This window comes from Ochotona curzoniae, unplaced genomic scaffold (assembly GCF_017591425.1).
Source record: "Ochotona curzoniae isolate NIBS_2020 unplaced genomic scaffold, NIBS_Ocur_1.0 scaffold_3208, whole genome shotgun sequence".
In the NCBI taxonomy this organism is placed as follows: domain Eukaryota; kingdom Metazoa; phylum Chordata; class Mammalia; order Lagomorpha; family Ochotonidae; genus Ochotona; species Ochotona curzoniae.
The window spans coordinates 8885910-8906436 of NW_024467106.1; the positions used below are offsets into that span (position 1 = coordinate 8885910).

A 20527-nucleotide genomic window follows, 5' to 3' on the forward strand; every position below is an offset into this window, starting at 1 on the left:
TATTGTAGTAAATTATTTTTCATATCATCTTACAGCAAACCCAGTAGTCTTCTTATTATTGTTCCCCTTTTCTACCCTCATTTTGCTTATGCCATTTCCACTGCTTCAAATCTACTTATGGAAAAAGAGCAGTTTAGAATCATGATTGAACTTGAACTTGTTCAAGGTCATTGAGTGATTTTATGTGGTGGAGCCAGAATTCAGTTAAGTCTGACTCCAGATTCAGTTTTCTTAGCATCTGTGCTTCAGTTTTCTGCATATAAAATCTGTAAGTACAAAATAGAGTGAGATGATGATTTGGTTCTAAGAATCAGGAAAAGCTTTATGAATGAGGTGGTATTTGGAATAGGCTTTAAAAGTGGAAGATAAAACAAGATACATACATATGAGAAATTACAGGGACTGTTTAATAGCTGCTATTTACTGAAAAATTGATATCAAGCTCTGGATAACGTTCATTGATTAGCTTATATTCTGAGTTACACTCAATGAGAAAGGTACTGATCCTGTTTTACAAATAAGAAATCAATTGTAGAGTGTCTATTGTCACAAAGTAAGTGGGAGAGGCAGGATTTTGAACTATCAAGTCATAATACCTTCTGATATGCCTCTGCATATGTGTAATGTCCTTCATTGATTGCACTTAGGTCATTTTCTTTACAATGTGTTGTGTGTGTGTATGTGTGTACTTGTGCCCACTTGGTATTGTTTTTCATTCATCTTATATTTATGGAATTTCTTAAGGTATGCCAGGGACTGAAGACTGAACCAGTGGCTGCATTGTTTATAATTTCCTGTTGGGTTTTCACTGCCATAGTTTCTTTCTCTGTTTCATTCTCTCTTTTTTTAAATTAATCTTTTTTAAATTATATTTTTGACAGTCTTTGCATAGTTAATTAGGGTAAAAAGGGTCAACGGCTATAGGGAAGTGGGTAAGACCATCATTTCCATATTGTTTCTTTCATGTATCTGAGGTAAAAGGAGATATTGAGGGAAAAGCCCCGCCCAGTTTCCCACCCACACCAAGTCCCGGATGTGGGGCATGCTCTTAGATACTTGCTCAGGTGGTTTTGATAGTTCACCAGTTATGAATCGCTGTGAGTCTCGCCACTCCAAGCACGATGAGGTCATTGAAGAATCCACTGATTGACATAGTCCATCCTAGAGTCTCCATTTGCCCAGTATTTCACTGCCAAGATATAGCTGAGGTGGTTGATTGACTTGTTCTGTCTTCTGTCTTTTCTTGGTTAGAGTTCTGAGTCCGGCAGTTCGATTGGGAAGACCCCCAAAGAAACTTTAAGGTATTCCCAGACCTGATTCTTGTGTGTTCTAGCAAGCACAGGGCCCGGCACAGTCCATCGCCCCATCAGCTGGTGGTTGCAATTGCTGGGTAGGTTCTGCTTTCAGTCCCGACTTCCACTGGAACCAATGGGTGTTGCAGTCCATTCTGGTTCTGCCCAGCACATACTCGGCTCTTACATAAACCAGTGGGAACTGCAGTCTAGTCAGGGCAATCCACAATAACCCCCACCAGGCCTGCCCCCTACCCTGGTTTGCCAGTATGTGTAGCAGAGTAGTCCGGTCTGTCCCACTTCCCATTTGGCTCCTGTACATGCCAATGGGTATTGAAGCTTAGTTCCCTCTAACAAGCTCAACTATCCAGCCCTCTCAGGTGTTGTTGGGTGCTTCTCTGTTAGCCACCCCAGCCCCCATCCTAGTGCCCTCCCGTGGGAGTGGTAACCCAAGAGGGAAGAGCCCACTATTTCCCTCCCAGGTCTCTCTCACTCCCGGTTTATGCACTCTTCAGGTGGTTCTGTGGTTTGACTTGACAGAGTTAGCCCCCAGTGCTGGCTTCTACCAGCTGGTGCTGCGGCTAAGCCCAAACAACCCTCTTGCACTCTAATTTTTACTTGTACCAGTTGGAACAATCAGCCCAGCCTGATTGTAGCAAGATGCCCTGTCCTGAGGCCCACCAACAGCCAGGAGGCTGCTGGAAGTTTTCTCTATTTCATTCTCAAGAAAATGACTTTCTGCTTAACTTTGGTGATTTCTTTTGCTTCCTTCTAAAATGACCTTTCCTCCCATCTAGCTAAATCAATGACTGCTTAAGTAAAACTTTCAGATTGCCTTGCTTGACCTAGTTTTAACCTCTTCCTTTCTGAATTTGGGTAGTGATGATATAATGTAAAGAATTTCAATGTTGTGATTAAACCAAGTTGGGTCTAAATGCTGGCTTTGTCTTGCTCCTCTTTGTGAAGCTGAAGTGCCACTTGTCCTCAGGCTCGCAATTTTACCTTCCAAATGCAGGCTTGTTGGGAGGTGTGAGACAGCGTGCAGTCTGCAGTTGGTTCTTAGCTGTTCTCTTCCCTTTCTAGTAGAATACTTCATGTTTTACTGCCCCTGTCACCGGGGCAGGCAGGAATGGTCTCCTTTGCTGTGTTTTTACTAATGCAAAGCTTAGTTATTATTTTCAGCTGTAATTAAGAAAAATGGACTATTAAGAAGCTTTTAGAACTAAAATTGACAAATGAGTATTTTTCTTACGTCCTGTTAATAGCTTGAGATCTTCAAGTGTGCTTTTTAGAAACTCCTGGATTTGGAGTGTTTGTGCTTTGCTTCCTCATCTCTTTGTCATATTATTCTGGCTTCTCTATCAACTCTTGTGGGTTTTTAGAATAATGAATCTGAGAGGGCCCTTGGCTCATTGTGTTGTAAATTGTTTCAGTTGTGGGTGCTAAGGTAACAGACACTGCCAGGAGTAGGACGTGGATCTTCTTGATTTCTGCACTTTTGCTTTCTTAGTATACCGTTATTCGTTTACCACTAAAACAATAGAACAAAATTGGAAAAGTTGCTCATGGAGGTACAAGTTTGGTATTTTGGAGTTTTCTTAAGTAATACCAGATCTAGTAGGGAATTACAAAATCTATAGTGTGAAATACGTTTCCTTTAGGATCCTTTGGAGAAGATGAGATGCCTTATGAACTAAATCTTAGACTTACCTGTGGGTTTTTGAGCTTTATTAATCTATTCTCGTTTCATGCGGTTATCCAGGAAACCAGATGATAATTGAGTTATAGTTTGGGAAATAGGTTGTAAAAGTAATCATGCAGGCTTTTATTTTTAGGGATCAAGGTGGTCGGACATTGTGTGGCGTAATGAGGATTGGCTTGGTCGCAAAAGGCTTGCTCATTAAAGATGATATGGACTTGGAGCTGGTTTTAATGTGCAAAGAGAAACCCACAGAGACCCTGTTAAACACAGTCAAAGAGAATCTTCCCATTCAGATTCAGGTGAGTACAGTTTAACTGGACCTCTAGTGGAATTTGTAAAGAGGTGAAAGTGGTAGTGACATTGATGAATTTATTAACAAGAATTGATAATAATAAGCTGTAAATACAGGTAAAAGGAATACCAGTAGCCTGGGTCATTGAAACCTAACTTGTGGTTAGCATTCAGGATTTATTAATCAAATTAAGATGGCTTTTTTCAGATGGATTTAATTGAAACTCTTCATTTGTTCGAAATTATCTACTCCCCCCCCCCCCCAATTATATCTCAGTGTTGTGAAATTCTTAGCAGGGTTGGTGTCATATAGAAAAATAAGATTGGAAAGAGCTTAGATAACAATTATATAAAATTACTTTTGACGTTGTAAGACTCAGTTTTCTCAGGGAAAATTCAGTATTTTTGGTTTTGGTTTTCTTTTTTTTTTTCCTAAGAGTATAAGATTTTTATTGGAAAGGCACATTTACGGAAAGAAGGAGAGACAAAAAGATTGTCCATCCAACTGGTTCACTCTCCAAATGGCCACAATGGCCGGAGCACAGCCAATCTGAACACGGAACCCTGAGCCTTTTCTGGATCTCCCACGCAGAAGTAGGGTCCCGAGGCTTTGGGCCATGCTCTGCTGCTTTCCCAGGCTACAAGCAGGAAGCTGTATGGGAAATGGAGCAGCTAGGACAGGACTCATAGTCCATATGGAAATGTCAAATTAGCCAGTTGAGCCATTGCACTGGGCCCAATTCTTGGTTTTCAAGCAATTTTCACATTGGATGCTTTAAGAAAATTTCAGTTGGCATGTTCTCTGGAAGGAGTTCTGAAGGCTCCACAGGGCTGCAGGTGGACAAATGTGGCACTGAGCCCAGGGAGCCTGCCCGCCCGCCAGCCACCCCAAGTGCCAGTTCCAGCAGCGGTTGTGGTTTCAGTTTCAGTCACTTGAAGAAGCTGAGTGTGAGGGAGTCTAGTCACGGACTCTTTCCACGGGAGAAGCTTGCATAAACACGTCCTTTAGGTGCAACACAGAGAGTAAACTGAGTCAGGAATATACTGACTCATCTAATCATCTGATTACTCACTTTTACTGATTCCCTATCAGTTTGTGCTCATATCAGTGGCACACAAAGGTGTCAGAGCACAGATAGAAACTTTGAGGTGTTGTATGTTCTTTTGTTTTTTACTGCTTTCTTTTTATGTTTCTTCTAAAAGGGGTCTTTGAAGGAGTAAAAATTGTAAGTTTGTTTTCAGCAGTTTTGTTAGGGAGTTATTTTTGTTAATCTACATACACCAACTGGTTTTTAAACTCATTACTCTGTTGACACATTTGCATTACTTTTTAGACTTACTTTTATGTTACTTTTGGGGGTGCTGTTTTACCTATCAAATCTTAACGTAAGGTTTCTAAATGGCAAGGTACTTTTTGGGTTTTCTGCTTTCAGTTTTGATGCAGAAATGCCTTATAGTCTTTGCTAGGGTTAGATGTCTTCTGAATTCCTTTGTGATCATTTGGCAAACAGGAATGGTAAACATCCTATATATTATAAAGTTTTAAGAAATGGAAAGCTTAGTAATGTGTTTCTGGCTAACTGTACTAATGACCATGAGAATTCTAAGAGGCATTGTGATGTAGCATGTAAGCCACAGCTTATAACACTGGCACCCCATCTTGGAGTGCTAGATTGAGTCCCAGCTTCTCTGCTGATGTGCCAGGAAACGCAGTGAAAGAAGACCCAATACTTACTCCCTTTCACCCGAGTGGGAGGTGAGGGTTGGGTTCCTGGCTTCTGCCTGACCTGAGCTGGGCTGTTACAGACATTTAAGGGTTGTCTCTCTCCTTCCCTACAAAATCTTCTCACGACCCCTCTTATTTCCCTTTTCCTCTACCACTATTTCCCTTTCCTTTTTCCCTCTTGTTCTCCCTTTGTAAGTTTGCCTTTCAATAAAGTCAATGAAAATAAGATTTCTCTTGTCCCCATTATTTTTATATTTTTTTCAGCTTATAATATGTGTTTCTATTTTCATGGAGTAGACATTGTTACTCTTGAGTCCATAATGGACTCGGTTGGCATTATCAAGTGCAGTGACTCAATTGTCATTACCAAGGGATGTGCATCAGAATTGGGGCAACCTGGAAACGAACTGGCACCTTGATGGGATACTAACCGTGGAATGCTAGCAGAGGGATACTAGTAGATGGGTTGCTAGCAGTGGATCCATCTACACCGCAATGTTGGTCCCACTTAAATTTCTTTTTAAATAAGATTTATTTATTTATTTTTTTTTTTTTAAAGATTTATTTTTATTATTTTTTTTCATTGGAAAGGCGGATATACAGAGAGGAAGAGACAGAGAGGAAGATCCTCCGTCCGATGATTCACTCCCCAAGCGAGCGCAACGGGCCGATACTATGCCGATCCGAAGCCAGGAGCCTCTTCCGGGTCTCCCACGCGGGTGCAGGGTCCCAAAGCTTTGGGCCGTCCTCGACTGCCCCCCCAGGCCACAGGCAGGGAGCTGGAAGGGAAGCGGGGCTGCCGGGATTAGAACCGGCGCCCATATGGGATCCCGGGCGTGCCAGGCGAGGACTTAGCCACTTGCGCCACCGCGCCGGGCCCTATTTATTTATTTATTATTACAAAGTCAGATATATAGACAGGAGGAGGGACAGAGAGGAAGATCTTCCATCCATTGATTCACTCCCCAAGTGGCTGCAATGGCTGGAGCTGTGCTGATCAGAAGCCAGGAACCTGGAGCATCTCCCAAGGTTCCTGCGCAGGTACAGTGTCGCCGTCCTCAACTGCTTTCCCAGGCCACAAGCAAGGAGCTACGTGGAAAGCAGGACTGCGGGGATTAGAACCAGTGCCCATATGGGATCCCGGAGCATGCAAGGTGGTGACTTCAGCTGTTAGGCTACTGCACTGAGCCCTCCTTAAATCATTGCGTTAGCAGCTGGTCATGGGGTGACAGAGGAGAGTCAGGCTGTATAGTCTACCTCACATTTAAGGAGACTGAGATTTTTTTTAGGCTAGAAAATATTTCAGTAAGACCAATTATATTGTTAATTGTCATAGAAAAGATGAGAGACTTCAACTGTTAAGGTCAGTAGTAGGAGTTATAAGAACTCTTATTTAAAGTAACAAGTAGAGTTCTCTAACAGTGAATCTGTGCTCGGACAAAGATGCATTTTCTTGTAAAATTTGAGCAATAACTATATGCTGATCCCAGATAATATTGCAGACATGTACTCAGAAATAAGGGGGTTTTCAGAAATTTCAAGGAAAAATTACAAATTTTGAAAGGCTATAGTTGGCTTTCAGCATTTGTTTGCACTAAGGCATATATATCTGTGTATATCCGTGTGTGTATTACACACTTATATGTATACACATGCGTATGTCAAAACTACCCACATTTCCTCAATAACTAGGTGTAGGCTTGGCAAAAGCCAAGAACCAGGAGCCCATCGGGATCTCCTATATGAGTACAGGGTCCCAGGCACTTGGGTTATGTTCCAGGGCTTTTTCCAGGCCATTGACAGGGAACTGGATTTGAAGTGGAGCAGCTGGAGCGTGACCCTGTGCAGGATGCTGGCATCACAGACTGCAACAGCTTTACTCACTCTGCCACAATTCCAGCCTCCACAAACTTAGCTTTAACTCTGATTTTTTTGTTGTTGTTGTTGTCGACATTGACAAGTTTATTCAGTAGTAATACTCAGGGCCCAGCGTGGTAGCCTGTTGGCTAAAGTCCGTACCTTGCACTTGCCAGGATCCCATATGGGTGCCGGTTCTAATTCTGGTGGCCCTGCTTCCCAGCCAGCGCCCTGCTTGTGGCCTGGGAAAGAGGTTGAGGACGGCCCAAAGCTTTGGGATCCTGCACCAGCGTGGGAGACCTGGAAGAGGCATCCGGCTCCTGGCTTCGGATTGGTGCAATATTGGCCATTGCAGCCATGTGGGGAGTGAATCATCAGACAGAAGAGCTTCTTCTCTGTCACTCCTCCTCTCCGTGTTCTACCTTTCTAATAAAAACAAATAAATCTTTTTTAAAAAAATCAGTAATGCTGAAGTTGAAGTAAAATGAAATGTTGAAATTAGTACAAAACTACAGTAGTTACTGTGGTACTTCATGAGCTTTTACAACACCACAATAATGACACACTGGTTTTAGAATCTCAGCACAGAAATAACATGATCTTTTTAAAACACCTGTGTACATACAAGCATATATGTATTGATTACTGCTAATAATAATTTGGAAAGTCATTTGAACTATGACTTTCCCATTCTTCCTCTGCCATTTTCTTGGCATAAGTGTGGAAGGTGTGGTGCGGTCTTACACTCTATGGGTTGAGAAGCTTGTTCCTCGGGATGAGCACTTAGCCAGTGGAGAGCACTGGAGGCCAGTCCTCAGCCCTGGCTCTGGCCCCATCTTCTCTGAATGCAGGCGGCACTGTGACGTGACTTGGGAGACTTGAGTTCCCAACTACCAGCTTTCATATAGCCAATTTGCAAACATTTGGGGAGTATATCAAGTGCATGAGAACACACTTTCTGTCTGAATAAATAAACGTCAAAAGACCTTTCTCGGGAGCGTTTCTCATGACAAGGTTTCTGGTGCCATAAGATTTACTTTTTATTTGAAATGCAGAGTTACAGAGGTAGAATCAGAGACAGAGATGTTTCATCACCATAGTCACTCCTCAAATGGCTGCAATTGCCAGAGATGGGCTGATATGAACAAAGCCTGCAGCCAGGAGCTGCTTTTGGGTCTCCCATATGTGGGTACAGGGGTCTAACCACTTGGCTATCTTCTGCTGTCTTCCCAGGCATTGACAGGGAGCTGGGTTCGAAGTAGAACATATGGGATTCAACATATTGCACACATCGTATGCTGGCTTTTCATGTGGAGGCTTAGCATACTATGCCACTATGCCAGCCCTCTCCATGCTCTTTTTTAGGGTAACCTTAGAACTTCTAAGAATGAAGGACGACTCACGTAAAATTAGTCTAATCATGCCATATGCTTATTATTTTAGAGTATGTCTTTGGGTGATCTGCATGCATAATTGAAAATTTTAGTTTGGTTCATTCTCTAGTAGACAGCTTTAATTTTTTTAGTGGCAAAATACCATGAGCAGTTTTCATGGTTTTTTCCTTTTTCCTGTATTCAAAATTATGATGAGCTTTTATTTTCTACTTTTGGAGGGCATGCTTAATGGTAAAATTCTATTATGTAGATCGCTTTGAGTTCTTCTATGCAAATTGATGAGCCAGAGACCTGGCAATATCTCCACTTAAACTGCAATAGCACAGATGTTTTGTAATGAATAGTAAATTTCATCACCAAGAAAGCTCTTGTGTAACTTACTATTAAACTATATAATGTAGCCCCTGCTATGATGGTTCAGTGTCTAAATCCTCACCTTGAACACACCAGGCTCCCGTATGGGTGCTGGTTCATGTCCTGACTGCTCCATTTCTCATTTAGCTCCTTGTTTGTGCCCTGGAAAACAGTAGACCATGGGCCAAAGCCTTGGGACCCTGCACCCACGTAGGAGATGTGGAGGAGGCTCCTGGCTTCGGATAGGCTCAGGTCTGGCAATTGTGGCAGTTTGGGGGAGTGAACCAGTAGAGGGATCTTCCTGTTCCTCCTTCCCTATGTAAACCTGTCTTTCCAATAAAAATAAATAAATCTTTAAAAATTATCTAGTATCGAGTGATATGCTAAACATAACATGCAATTGTAACTAACAGGTTGTTTTTCAAGAGGCCCCTAATTGTATATTTATAGTTCTATGCTAAGGAAAGGTGAGTTGGTTTCTTTGTGGATATCAAATGATTTGTCTCATGAGGCTAAGTCTCACTGGAATGACCTGAGACCTGCTGTCACAGAAGGGTGGAAGTTATTTCTGACCTGCTCGGTCACTGGGCAGATGCTCTTTTTCATTCATGTCTGCTCAGTTCTTTCAAAATTCCCTATATAGTGTAACTAGTCATGCATTTTTTGCAGTAAGAGTTGCTGCTTATTTTCTTCTAGCCAAAAACTTCTGCTTCACAGAGCTGCTCAGCCATTTGTTATTCTACAGTTCGTGATAGTAATTTCAGATACAGTAACTTACCATTTATCATAAAATCTGGCTGCTACATTTTGATCTCAAATATTACAAAGAATGGTTTCAAATACTGTTTTGCTAACAGTATGGATGGAGGACAGTTGCTTTTGGAGGGATCCTGAGGGCTTGGCTCTAAATTGGAAAGAGAAGCATTTCCCCTCTTGGAAGAGGGATTTTGTTTGCTTTCATCAAAGCAGTATGATATGTTTTACCATTTCAAACATTGTTAATTTTTAAAATTTCAATCTAATTGTGTGTTTTTGAAATCTTGATGACTTTCAGAAACTCACAGAAGAGAAATACCAAGTGGAACAATGTGTGAATGAGGCTTCTATTATAATTCGGAACACGAAAGAACCCACACTCACTTTGAAGGTGATACTCACTTCCCCCCTCATTAGGGATGAATGGGAGAAGAAGGATGGAGGTATGCTTGCGTGTGTGTATATATATACACATATAGAGATAGAGATATATATACATGCATTTGTTTTTGTGTATGTTTTGATTATATGATAGTTCTCTTGAATATCATGTTAAGTATTCTCTATGGATTCAGGAAATAAGAGTTTTTCATGTGTGTTTCACAACCCATAGTATTTTAAATGACTTTGTTTCTATATAATGGGTATATTTTGTAAAACCATGCAAGTTGAAAATATAAAGTATGTTCATTAAAAAAAAAACCTGTGGTATCACTGTTGATCTCCACTAGTTTTTGTACTATTTTGCTATCGTGAATTTTTTGTTTGTGTGTTTAGTTTTGCATTAAGTTATTGGTGTCAGCCAGTCTATTTGTATTTTGGCCTAATGGTGACATTTTAGTTCAAATGTGGTCCAATACAGAATTGTTTTCAAACTTGCTTGCGTATTGCTCTTGCCTTCTAGCCATCACATGCTTGTGACATTTATAATTGCCATATGTAAATTAGTTTTAAAGTGAAGGTATATAAATAGGATTTTTTTCAGTAAGTGATCTTTTAGTAAGGTTTTTTTTTCCTAGCAAGTTTGTGACCCTGTTAACATTTTCAATTTAGTATGTTTGAGAGGGAGGATACTATTTTGAATAAATTTTCTTAAGCGGAATTGCTCCATGGTCGATGCTGTCCTTATCTAGTGGCAAATATAATGAGTTCCTGCTGGTTTGGTTTTGATATCTTACCTTGTAAGACAGGCTTTCGTATGTTTCTGAAACCTGCCTGTGGCATTGATCCTGGGCCAGCCCTTGGGCCACGGTCAGTCAGGACAGTGCAGTGGGGAGTCCCTGTTAGTGCTTTTCCTCAGCAGGCTTTCTGCAAACATTGTGGGAGAGGATAGGGAATAGTAAAAGCAGCTATACAGTACTCAGCAGCTATTAGACACATTTATGAGTCACTTTAAAATCATACTGCATCTGATCTGTTACTAAACTTACGCTTGTACTTTTTTTGATAGTATCTGTAGTACCTCTGAAAACTTAATCTTAAATGACAGTTTTTTTTTTTTAACCAGTAGAACTATGATTCTGGTGTGTCAAGATGATTGTTAATTTCAGCAAGCTGTGTTCTTCTTGACCCTCTAGTATAAAGTGTATAAAGACCAATCATTTCTAAGCAGAGTTGGTAATGCTAGCTGTTAAAATCTAGTTGAGCACAGGATGACAAAGATTGAAGTTGCCAGAGACTGGGTTACCCATGGTTTTGCTTAGAGCTGTCAGCATTTCTGTCTTTACTCTGTAAGCTTTGAGGAACATTATACTTCTTTTTCCCTGTGGTTTTCTGTCACATGGCATACTGTTAAAACTTTTAGTGATGCCGCTAAGCTTGGTATGCCACTGTTTTAATTTTAACCTTTGTTTAGAGAGGCTAAACACAGTCTGCATACACTGTACACTTGCTAGAAACTATTATGAGATGGAATCTTTTATATCGTGGGGGAGTCGGGGCCTGGCCTGATTGCCTAGTGGCTAATGTTCTCGCCTTGCATGCTCCAGGATCCCATATGGGCACTGGTTCATGTGGTGGCTCTGCTTCCCATCCAGCTCCCTCCTGTGGCCTGGGAAAGCAGTCGAGCATGGCCCAAAGCCTTGGGACCCTGCACCCGGAGGAGGAGGTTCCTGGCTCCTGGCTTCAGATAAGCTTAGCTTTGGCAATTGAAGTCACTTGAGCAGTGAATTAGTTGACAGAAGATCTTTCTCTCTGTATATCTGCCTTTCCAATAAAAATAAATAAATCTTTGCAGAATAAAGTAGGGGAGTCATAGTTGGTGGGGAAGGTGTTTGAGATAGTGAAGGATCCACACACGTCAGATGGTATGTGGGATCATGTAAGGAAAGGGAATCATCTTGACTTTGATGTTTAGTGCCTGTTTTTCCTCCTGTTCATTGCCCCTCCTTCCAAATGGCAGGAACATTTGCTCTGCCATTCTCTTTAACCTTCCAGACTCGTTGATTCATTCTTGGGTACTTTGTTCCTTTTATTTAACGTAGGCTTTGTCAGACATTTGTTGTTATTTGTTGGCAGGATGATCAAGCATAATTAAGCATTTGAGACCTGAATTGTATAATTGTATTTTCTCATGCCAGTTTTTTCATCTACCTCATGTAGTGCATTTTACCTGTGATGACAGCACAAGGGTTTATTTAGGTTCTGGATTTCTAGATGCTTCTAAGATTGGAAAAAAAAACACTCCCTTTGCTCATGTTTTCCTCCCAGTTTCTAGTTATTATATTTCTCTTGGTTTAAAAAAAAAGTAACTGTACATCTTTCTTGGAGATAGTTCCCAGTGGTATCTCAACTTCCTGCTCTCTACCCTGACCTCGACCTCAAACTTTGTCGCAACAACCTTCACACACACACACACACACACACACACACACACACACACAGTCTGCCCTGTTAACTTCTAACATGTAGGTAAAGTTTGCCAAAGGTAAGTACATGATTGAGACCAGGCAGAGTCAGTGGATGGTGCTGCATTAAAGTGTCAGACTTGCCTCTTCAGTGTTAGATATACAGAAGTATGTCTGATTTTTTTTTTTTTTCAGTTCACCGTTTATATTTTCAGTTGCAAGAGCACAATTTCTGTGGCCATATTTACTGTTTTACAAGCAGGATTACTTTTCAGGGCCCTTTCAAATAGCTTTCCCTGTTATTAGGTATCTCATAAGGAACACGCAGAAAAAGCACAGAGGCGTTGAGTTGAGTTTTAGCTGTCATTAGTTACTAGGGCACTCAACAAATAAGGGAAAAATGGAATGAAAGGTTGAGTTTCGGGGTGACCCTTTGCATAGTTGTTGGAATGCTGCTGGCGATTCCTTAACCCCATATCCGAGACCTGCTTCAGCTCTCGGTTGGCTGTTTTGGATCCGGAGCAGACGCAGGTGTTCTCTTCAAACCCTTGCCCCTTTCAAGTCTGTAGCAGGATCTCTTTTCTGCAAATATTGACTGTAGCAAGCTACTGTATTGATTTCTTTTAAAAATAAGGGTTTGTGTCTGTAATCTTTTAGATGAATTTAACAATACATTTTTCAGTTGTCCCCTGCTTAAAATTTTCATGTCACAGTCAAAAGTAGGATGTTAGTTAAAATTTGGCCATTGGACAAAAATGATAGAAAGTACAGAAAGAATTTGCTTGCTTTTCTTTTTCTTATCTGAACTTCCTTTACTTCACTTGCTTCTTCCATTCCTGATGCCTCTACTGTAAGATAATAGGGTAAGGGCCTGGCGCGATAGTGTAATGGTTAAGGTCCTCACCTTGAACATGCCAGGATCTCATATGGGCACTGGTTTTAGTCCCGGCAGCTCCATTTCCCATCCAGCTCCCTGCTGTGGCACGGGAAGGCAGTCGAGGACAGCCCAAAGCCTTGGGACCCTGCACCCATGTGTGAGACCTGGAGGAGGCTTCTGGCTCTTGGCTTTCGATTGGCTCAGCTCTGGCCGGTGCGGCTGCTTGGGGAGTGAGCCAGTGGCTAGAAGATTTTTCTCTCTGTCTTTCCTCTCCTCCTCTCTGTATATCTGACTTTCCAATTAAAAAACAACAATAAAAAGATACTTGGCATTTCCCTCCCACATGGGAGACATTCCAGGTTCCTTACGCTCACCCTGACCATTGTGACTATCAGTGGAGTGAACCAGCAGGTGCAAGAGCTTTCTCTGTGTCTCCTTTTCTGCTTCTCTCTTTAAGTGTTTAAAATAAATGTTGAAAAACATTCTGTTGCTACAGTAGAGTCATTTGATATGAGGAAACCAGAAAACATCAGTGCTCTTGCTTCTACTTAAAAGTCTTTATATTGTCTCAGTTGACCCACACAAATATACTACCAAGTTAATTATTGCCATCATGATAATACCAACCAGTGTTAATGGTCTGTTAGATTTGAGAGAATTTTTGAAAGAGATTAACCTGACATAATCTGCTCAGGTAAAAAATTTGCTCACGAAATGTTTGTATGATGCACATTTAGTGAACAGATCTTTAAAAAATTTTTAAAAGGTTTTGTTTCCTAATAACATAAAGGGCACGTTGTCAGGCATGAGTATTTGTTATTGTTCACATGTTTGGAATTCTAATTTTGTTGTTTTTTGTTATCTAATCCAAGGTCAAGGCAAGTTAAAACACAATTAGATTGTAGTCTTTGCTATCCTTTAAAAAATACATTTCAATTTTTAAGTTTTGGTTTTAATAATAAATAAATAATAAACCCAAGGTAACACTTGAGTTCTGTTAATGGCTATCTTGTTGGAGGAGCTTATGTAAGTGTAAAACAAACTTAATTGGCATAGTATTTTTCCCGTGAATCTCAAATTGATTGTTGTATTGTTTAAAAACTCATCAGGGATTAGTATTTCTTCTATAAAAAGAAGTTGTTAATGTGACTGCTCCCAGATTTCCTCTCGTCACTCCCTGCGAAAGGAAAGAGTGCTTTATACTGAATTCGACCCTTTGATGACATCCATGCTTAGTAAGATCTCACATTGTATATTGCAGTCATCATGTTTATTCAGTGGAATCATTGATGCTCCATTGCACTTGTGCATAGAACTGCTCGATGACTGTTCATGTTAAGTAATTGTAGGGCACGTAACTAGAATGCAACAGAACTTGATCATGAAATTTTCTTGGAGTATTAATTACTCAAATGCTGCCATTTTTAAAAAATTGTTTGGTAATTTGACAGGAACCCTTGGTCAAATTATTTCTGTCTCTTTTTGTCCCGTTTTACCGTTAGAAAATGTTGCAATGAAAGATCCTCCGGACTTACTGGACAGGCAGAAATGCCTGAACGCCTTGGCGTCTCTCCGACATGCCAAATGGTTTCAGGTCGGCTCTTTGTTATTGTTTATTGTTACTGTAGTCATGTGCAGGTTTCATTGGGCACACCTGCCAAGTAATTCTGTGTAAGGTGGGGTGTAAGTAGGGGGACACTTTCTGGCTGATAGGGTGGTGATTTTAGTAACTGAGTTAATGTAGATAAAGTGCCTGAAGTAACTTGCATGACTAGTGATGCTTTATTAGGACTGTTTTTCTTTTTTTTGACTCAGTATTCTGAATTCAAATGGAGTTTTAGACAATACAGACAAGGTTGAGAAAAGGTATCAGTTATGATGGTAGGTTGCCTGAGATGGAGTTGGTGGCAAGCTACAAAAGCTGTTGTATTGTTACTCTTTTTATTAACCTTAAAATCTCTTTTCTGAATCATGATTTTACTACTTTTGATAACTTGTTATTTTTGGTTTATTGATAAATGATTGGTGTTTTCATTAGTATGTATTTTAAAGACCTGGTCCAGGATCAGTGTAGTAACAATGAAGAATGGGCTTCAACAGGGATATTGGAACAATTTTGTTTGTTTTAGGCAAGGGCAAATGGATTAAAATCATGTGTAATTGTTCTCCGCATTCTCCGTGACTTGTGCAACAGAGTCCCCACGTGGGCACCATTGAAAGGATGGGTGAGTACTTAAAGTTCGAAGTCAAGTCTGAAGCTATGCTAGAGGAAATCTGGCAGAATTACTCTACTGGTATAAATTGGCTGTCTTCTGAGTTAGCCAGTGTATGTTACATTGTTTTTAGCTGTGTAAAAAAGTTTCTGTATCTTAATGAATTCTTTTTAATGCTTATAGTTATGTTATAGAACCTGAGCTTTCTATTTTTTTCTTAAAAGGTTGTATCTTTAAAAGTACCTTCCTGCTCTTGACTGCACTGATGGTTGATCCATCACTGGTCCCCATTGCCCACAGAAGCCTACTTGATAGGCCTGTTGTCTTCCAGTGCTGCCTTCTATTACAGTGGAGATTGTTGCCTGGTTGGCTGGTGTCCACATTAGTAAATAAAATAACAAAATTGAGCAAACAGCATATTTCACTAGATTGTGGACACAGGATATATAGGATAAAATTAACTTACAGTTGACTCCTAACTTAACATTTTAAAACAACTGAAATGTGAAGGGTTATTTATCTATTAATATAGCAAGTGTTAAGTTTGTAGCATTGTGAATTTATGTTTTATTAAATAAGGAGGTTTGGTACTTCATTTATGCTAATTATAGTACCTGAGCAGGCGTCTGAAATTGAGATTTCAATAGTGACATTTAAATAATTGCAGTTTGTGTGCTAAGTTAAATAGGAGGTAAGTTGGCTGTATTTGTACATCGGATAGTTATTAGCTGTTACTAACTTACATGAAAGCTTATTTAATCTTTTTTAAGTGAGTTGGATCACCATAGTTTTTCAAGTGATCCTTGCAGAATAACTGAAAATGAAGATTTTTACAACATATATTCTGAAAATGTCTTAGAAATGCTTGGTCCTAAAACTGACGGGAGTAGAAGTTGATAATCATGGGTAAAAGTTTAAATGAGCCCTAAATGTTAAATTGACTTTACCTTTTTGGCCTCCCTTGTAAATAGAAATGTCAGCTCACATTTAACTGGAATCCTTTTAACACTTGGTGCATGTACTAATTTGTAATTTAATATCTTCTAGCCACTAGAGCTTATATGTGAAAAGTCTATAGGTACTTGTAATAGACCTTTGGGCGCTGGGGAGGCCTTGAGACGAGTAATGGAGTGTTTGGCATCTGGAATACTACTTCCTGGTAAGGGTTTCAAACTCTGAAGGCAGAAGAATCAGAAAAATCTCACTTTTAATCATTTTTCTAAGTATATGGTAAATTTGTTCTCTGCACAGGAAAATGATGCTTATGATTTCTTTTGCTTAGAATTTTTTCAACTAGAATGAGTATTGGAAAAGTGCTCTTTTTAAAATAATTACAATTTGTGTTTTATATGTACTAACATAAAGGATACTAATAAGTTACTGTGTCTGCCGTGAACTTGCTTTACATAGAACTCTGAATTTGGAAATGCAAATGTTTGGTTAAAATATCTAAAGTTTATTCTGTTTGCAGTCTGGTGTTAAATTTATAAAAATTGAACTTTATCTTATTTTCCATATGTAATCCTTCTAAGGATTTGGGGTGGTTCATCCTTCTGTTTCTGAATTCTCAGTCAGACTCAATTTTGGTGTTAGATACAGCAAGTGACTTCAGGTATCAAATGAGGACATTTAAGTGCTTACAATGAGAATGAGTGTCCTTTTCACGCCACTTGGTTGAGCTGACTTTGGTGTTTTTCTCCTGGCTTTTATGTTATTTTGACTAACTTCTGAGCTTGGTTCTAAGCACCACCTGTGCTTTTCCTCTGCCTCTGACCTTGCCACAGGGGGTCCTGGTCTTCATGATCCTTGTGAACGAGACCCCACAGATGCTCTGAGCTATATGACGGTCCAGCAAAAAGAAGATATTACCCACAGTGCACAGGTAGAAGACTGGGGAAGATTGTTTTGTTTTATTACATACTAATTTATGAATTGCTTTGTTTGAATACTTTTTAATTATCTTTCTAAGAGATCTCTGCTATTGTTCCACCAATGTTTAATGAATATCTCTTTAGCTGGATGCTATTACAGTTTGATTAAATATAATGTTTTGTTCTTTAGCATGCACTCAGACTGTCCGCCTTTGGCCAGATTTATAAAGTGCTGGAGATGGACCCCCTTCCATCAAGTAAACCTTTTCAGAAGTATACCTGGTCAGTTACGGATAAAGAAGGTGAGTGTGAAAGTTTCTCTGTAGGGTTCAGGGCTGCCAGTGATGAAGATGGTCATAGTTGTCTTTGGTGAGTGAAAATGAAGTCACATAAAACAAAGTGTATTGCTTTTCTTCCCAATTGTTTTTTCTCTTCTGTCCCCGGCAGTAACATTATTTATTCTTAGTTTTCAACTCATTTGACTGTGTTGGCCAGAAACCATTATTGTATAAACTTAGTGGACACACTTTGAGGACTTCTAAGGAGAAGAGATAAGGTATAAGGAGGTGATGTTATCACTGTTACTAATCATCTGATAGTCTTTTGTAGTGCTTATATTCTTTTCTGCAGAAAATCATATAGGAAAATCAGGACCATCTATCACTTACATTGAAGTATTTAAAAGTAGAGTTTAAGCAGAAAGAAACTTTTAAGTTTAGGATCAATCTGACATGGGTTCTAATCATAGCTCCTTTATTTTCCTAGTTTTAGATCTTGAGCAGTTGACTCATCTCTCAAAAGGGACATTATCTTATTTGTTAAATGCCTGACCCAGTGCATAGATACAGCAGATACCAATAGGAGGTTTTACTTAATTTCCTGTTGCTTCTCGGGCTTCTGGCTAAGATCGAGTGTAGTAGCTACGTAATCTCCTTACTCTGCCACAAAACATTTCTTTCCCCATATTCTCTTCTGTTAGAGTAGCAGGTGGATTGTTTAGCACCAGATATCTTTACCTGGGATGCACCACTGATATTATTGCACTCATAATGTAATTTCACAGTAGATGTTATTTTCTTAATTTTTGTGAGGCAAAAATAGTGTGATTAATCTTTTTGAACAACTGGATTTTAGTGGATCTAAAAATTTGTTCAGGGAGTCTACAAGATGAAAATTTTATTTGTTATTTTATTTTTGAATTTTCCATTCTTTCATGAGGGTATTTCTGCCATTTGTGACTTAGGATTTTTCTTCCCCCACAAAATTTGAAAATCTGTCTTAGATGTCTGGATACTGCTGGTCTGTCATCAGCTCACAACATAAAATAGAACCCTGGATGTGCAGGCTTTCACTCTGGACCTGTCAGCTCTATGACCTAGCAGGTCTCGTAATCATTCTATTATATGTCTTGGCTGTAAATGTTAATCTTTGTTGTTTCAATATGCTTTTAAGTGATCTCTCTTTTTTTAAACTGACATCTCATTTCCTTGACTTACTCTCATAGATGTTTTTCTTGTACTTTACCTCAGTTACCCATTCTATGGACACACCTTAGATTTTGTCTCTACCAATAAGGGTGCATCATGGTAGCCTAGTGGCTAAAGTCCTTACCATCCAAGCTCCAGGATCCCATATGGGCGCTGGATCTAATCGCAATGGCCCTGCTTCTCATCTAGCTCCCCGCTTGTGGCCTGGGAAAGTACTTGAGGATGGCCTGAAACCTTGGGACCCTGCAACACATGGGAGACCTGGGAGAATCTCCTGGCTCCTGGTTTTGGATAGGCTCAGCTCTGGCCCTTGTGACCACATGAGGAGTGAATCAACAGATGGAAGATCTTTCTCTTGTTAGTTCCTTTTCAGTGTATCTACCTATCCAATAAATTGAAATACATCTTTAAAAAAATAAGTCTAACTGTAGTCATGTTTTCAAGAATCCTACATTCTGTTCTCCGTTTGTCATCACTATGTCTAGTATTTTTCATCCAGTTCTTTCCATATATATGATCTATTATTTGAAAGACCAATTTTTACAGGCAGAAGAAGAGACAGATAGCTCTTCCATCTGCTGGTTCACTCTCCAGATGGATAGTGCTGAGCTGATCTGAAGCTGGGAGGCAGGAGCTTCTTTCTTGCCTGCCATGTGAATGCAGGAGCCCATGACTGTGGGGTCCTAAACAGAGAGCTGGATCAAAAGTAGAGCAGCTGGGACTTGATGGGCATCCACATGGAATGCCAGTTGCTTGCAGGTGGAGGACTTGATGGACATCCATATGGAATGCCAGTTGTTTGCAGGTGGGGGATTAGCTTGCTGTGGCCCCAGTCCAAATCTTGTACCTCCTCTTTCTTTTTGAGATGAAGAAGGGTCCCAAGCACTTGTACTATCCTCTGCTGACTTCCCAGGCACTTAGGTAAGAATGTGGATAGAAAGTGGAGCAGCTGGTACTTGAACTGGTGCCCATATAGGATATCAGCCAGGTGGGGGCTTTATCCACCACAATACAGCAATAATCCCAAGCTCTTAAGTTCAGCTTTTCTACTTGTCCTTTATGTTACATCACTTCTTCACTGCCAGTGGACATTGTTGCCCAATAGTTACCTCTTCTGTCACTAGCTTCAGTTTCTTCCTGTCTATCAGATTATTTTCATCAATATAACATCTATAGTATCTCTTCTCTGAAAAGCAAAGTAAAAGCAAATTCTCCCTTGACTCTACAACTTCATCAGGATCTTATTTCTCTGCGCTGCATGTTAGAAGTGCTTTTGAAAAGAACAGCCTATTTTTTCTTTCTCTCCCTTTGTGCTCTGTTTTTCACCGGTGGTGATTATCTTTCCTCCTCAACACTGCTGATGACAACATTTAATGGTTGGTTTTTAGTCCAGCAAATTTTGACAAATGAACTCTTCCTTCTTCCTTTTTTTTTTTAACATGCTCTTATGTATTTTTATTTATTTATTTTTAAAATTTTATTTCTTTTTATTATTATCATTGTGTGATGCAGTTCCATAGGCCCTGGGATTTCCCTTATCGCCTTCTCAGTTCCCTCCCCCCTCACTGAGTTCCCCTATATCATTACTAAAGTATAATTATTCATACACAGTCTTATATGTCCATCATTGAAGGCATGGACAATGGCAGAGAGTCCAGCATCCTGTTGTCAAGATACAATCAACAGTTTCACTGGGAGTCCATCTTTGTCTCGAAGTAGAGATGCATACTGCATTGTATCCTCACTCTAGGATATGATAGTCTCCATTACACAGTTATTATACATCCCCTTAAATGAAAAGCCACAATGCAAAATCAACAAAGGAAGAAAAATAGAAATTAACAACACCATGAAGTCAAAT

The 20527-nt window shown here is 39.9% G+C and overlaps 1 protein-coding gene across 3 annotated transcripts in view; it reads left to right on the forward strand.

The window, feature by feature from the left end:
• The window catches only part of LOC121145117 (spermatid perinuclear RNA binding protein), a 129326-nt gene that overhangs the window by 73648 nt on the left and 35151 nt on the right, over positions 1 to 20527 (forward strand). For all 3 annotated transcript variants that reach the window (XM_040963860.1, XM_040963861.1, XM_040963859.1), the window contains 7 exons: positions 3128 to 3293; positions 9671 to 9815; positions 14598 to 14689; positions 15225 to 15320; positions 16356 to 16467; positions 17093 to 17190; positions 17370 to 17481. In XM_040963860.1, the coding sequence (XP_040819794.1) occupies positions 3128 to 3293; positions 9671 to 9815; positions 14598 to 14689; positions 15225 to 15320; positions 16356 to 16467; positions 17093 to 17190; positions 17370 to 17481 (821 nt within the window). The remainder of the gene's footprint in view (positions 1 to 3127; positions 3294 to 9670; positions 9816 to 14597; positions 14690 to 15224; positions 15321 to 16355; positions 16468 to 17092; positions 17191 to 17369; positions 17482 to 20527) is intronic.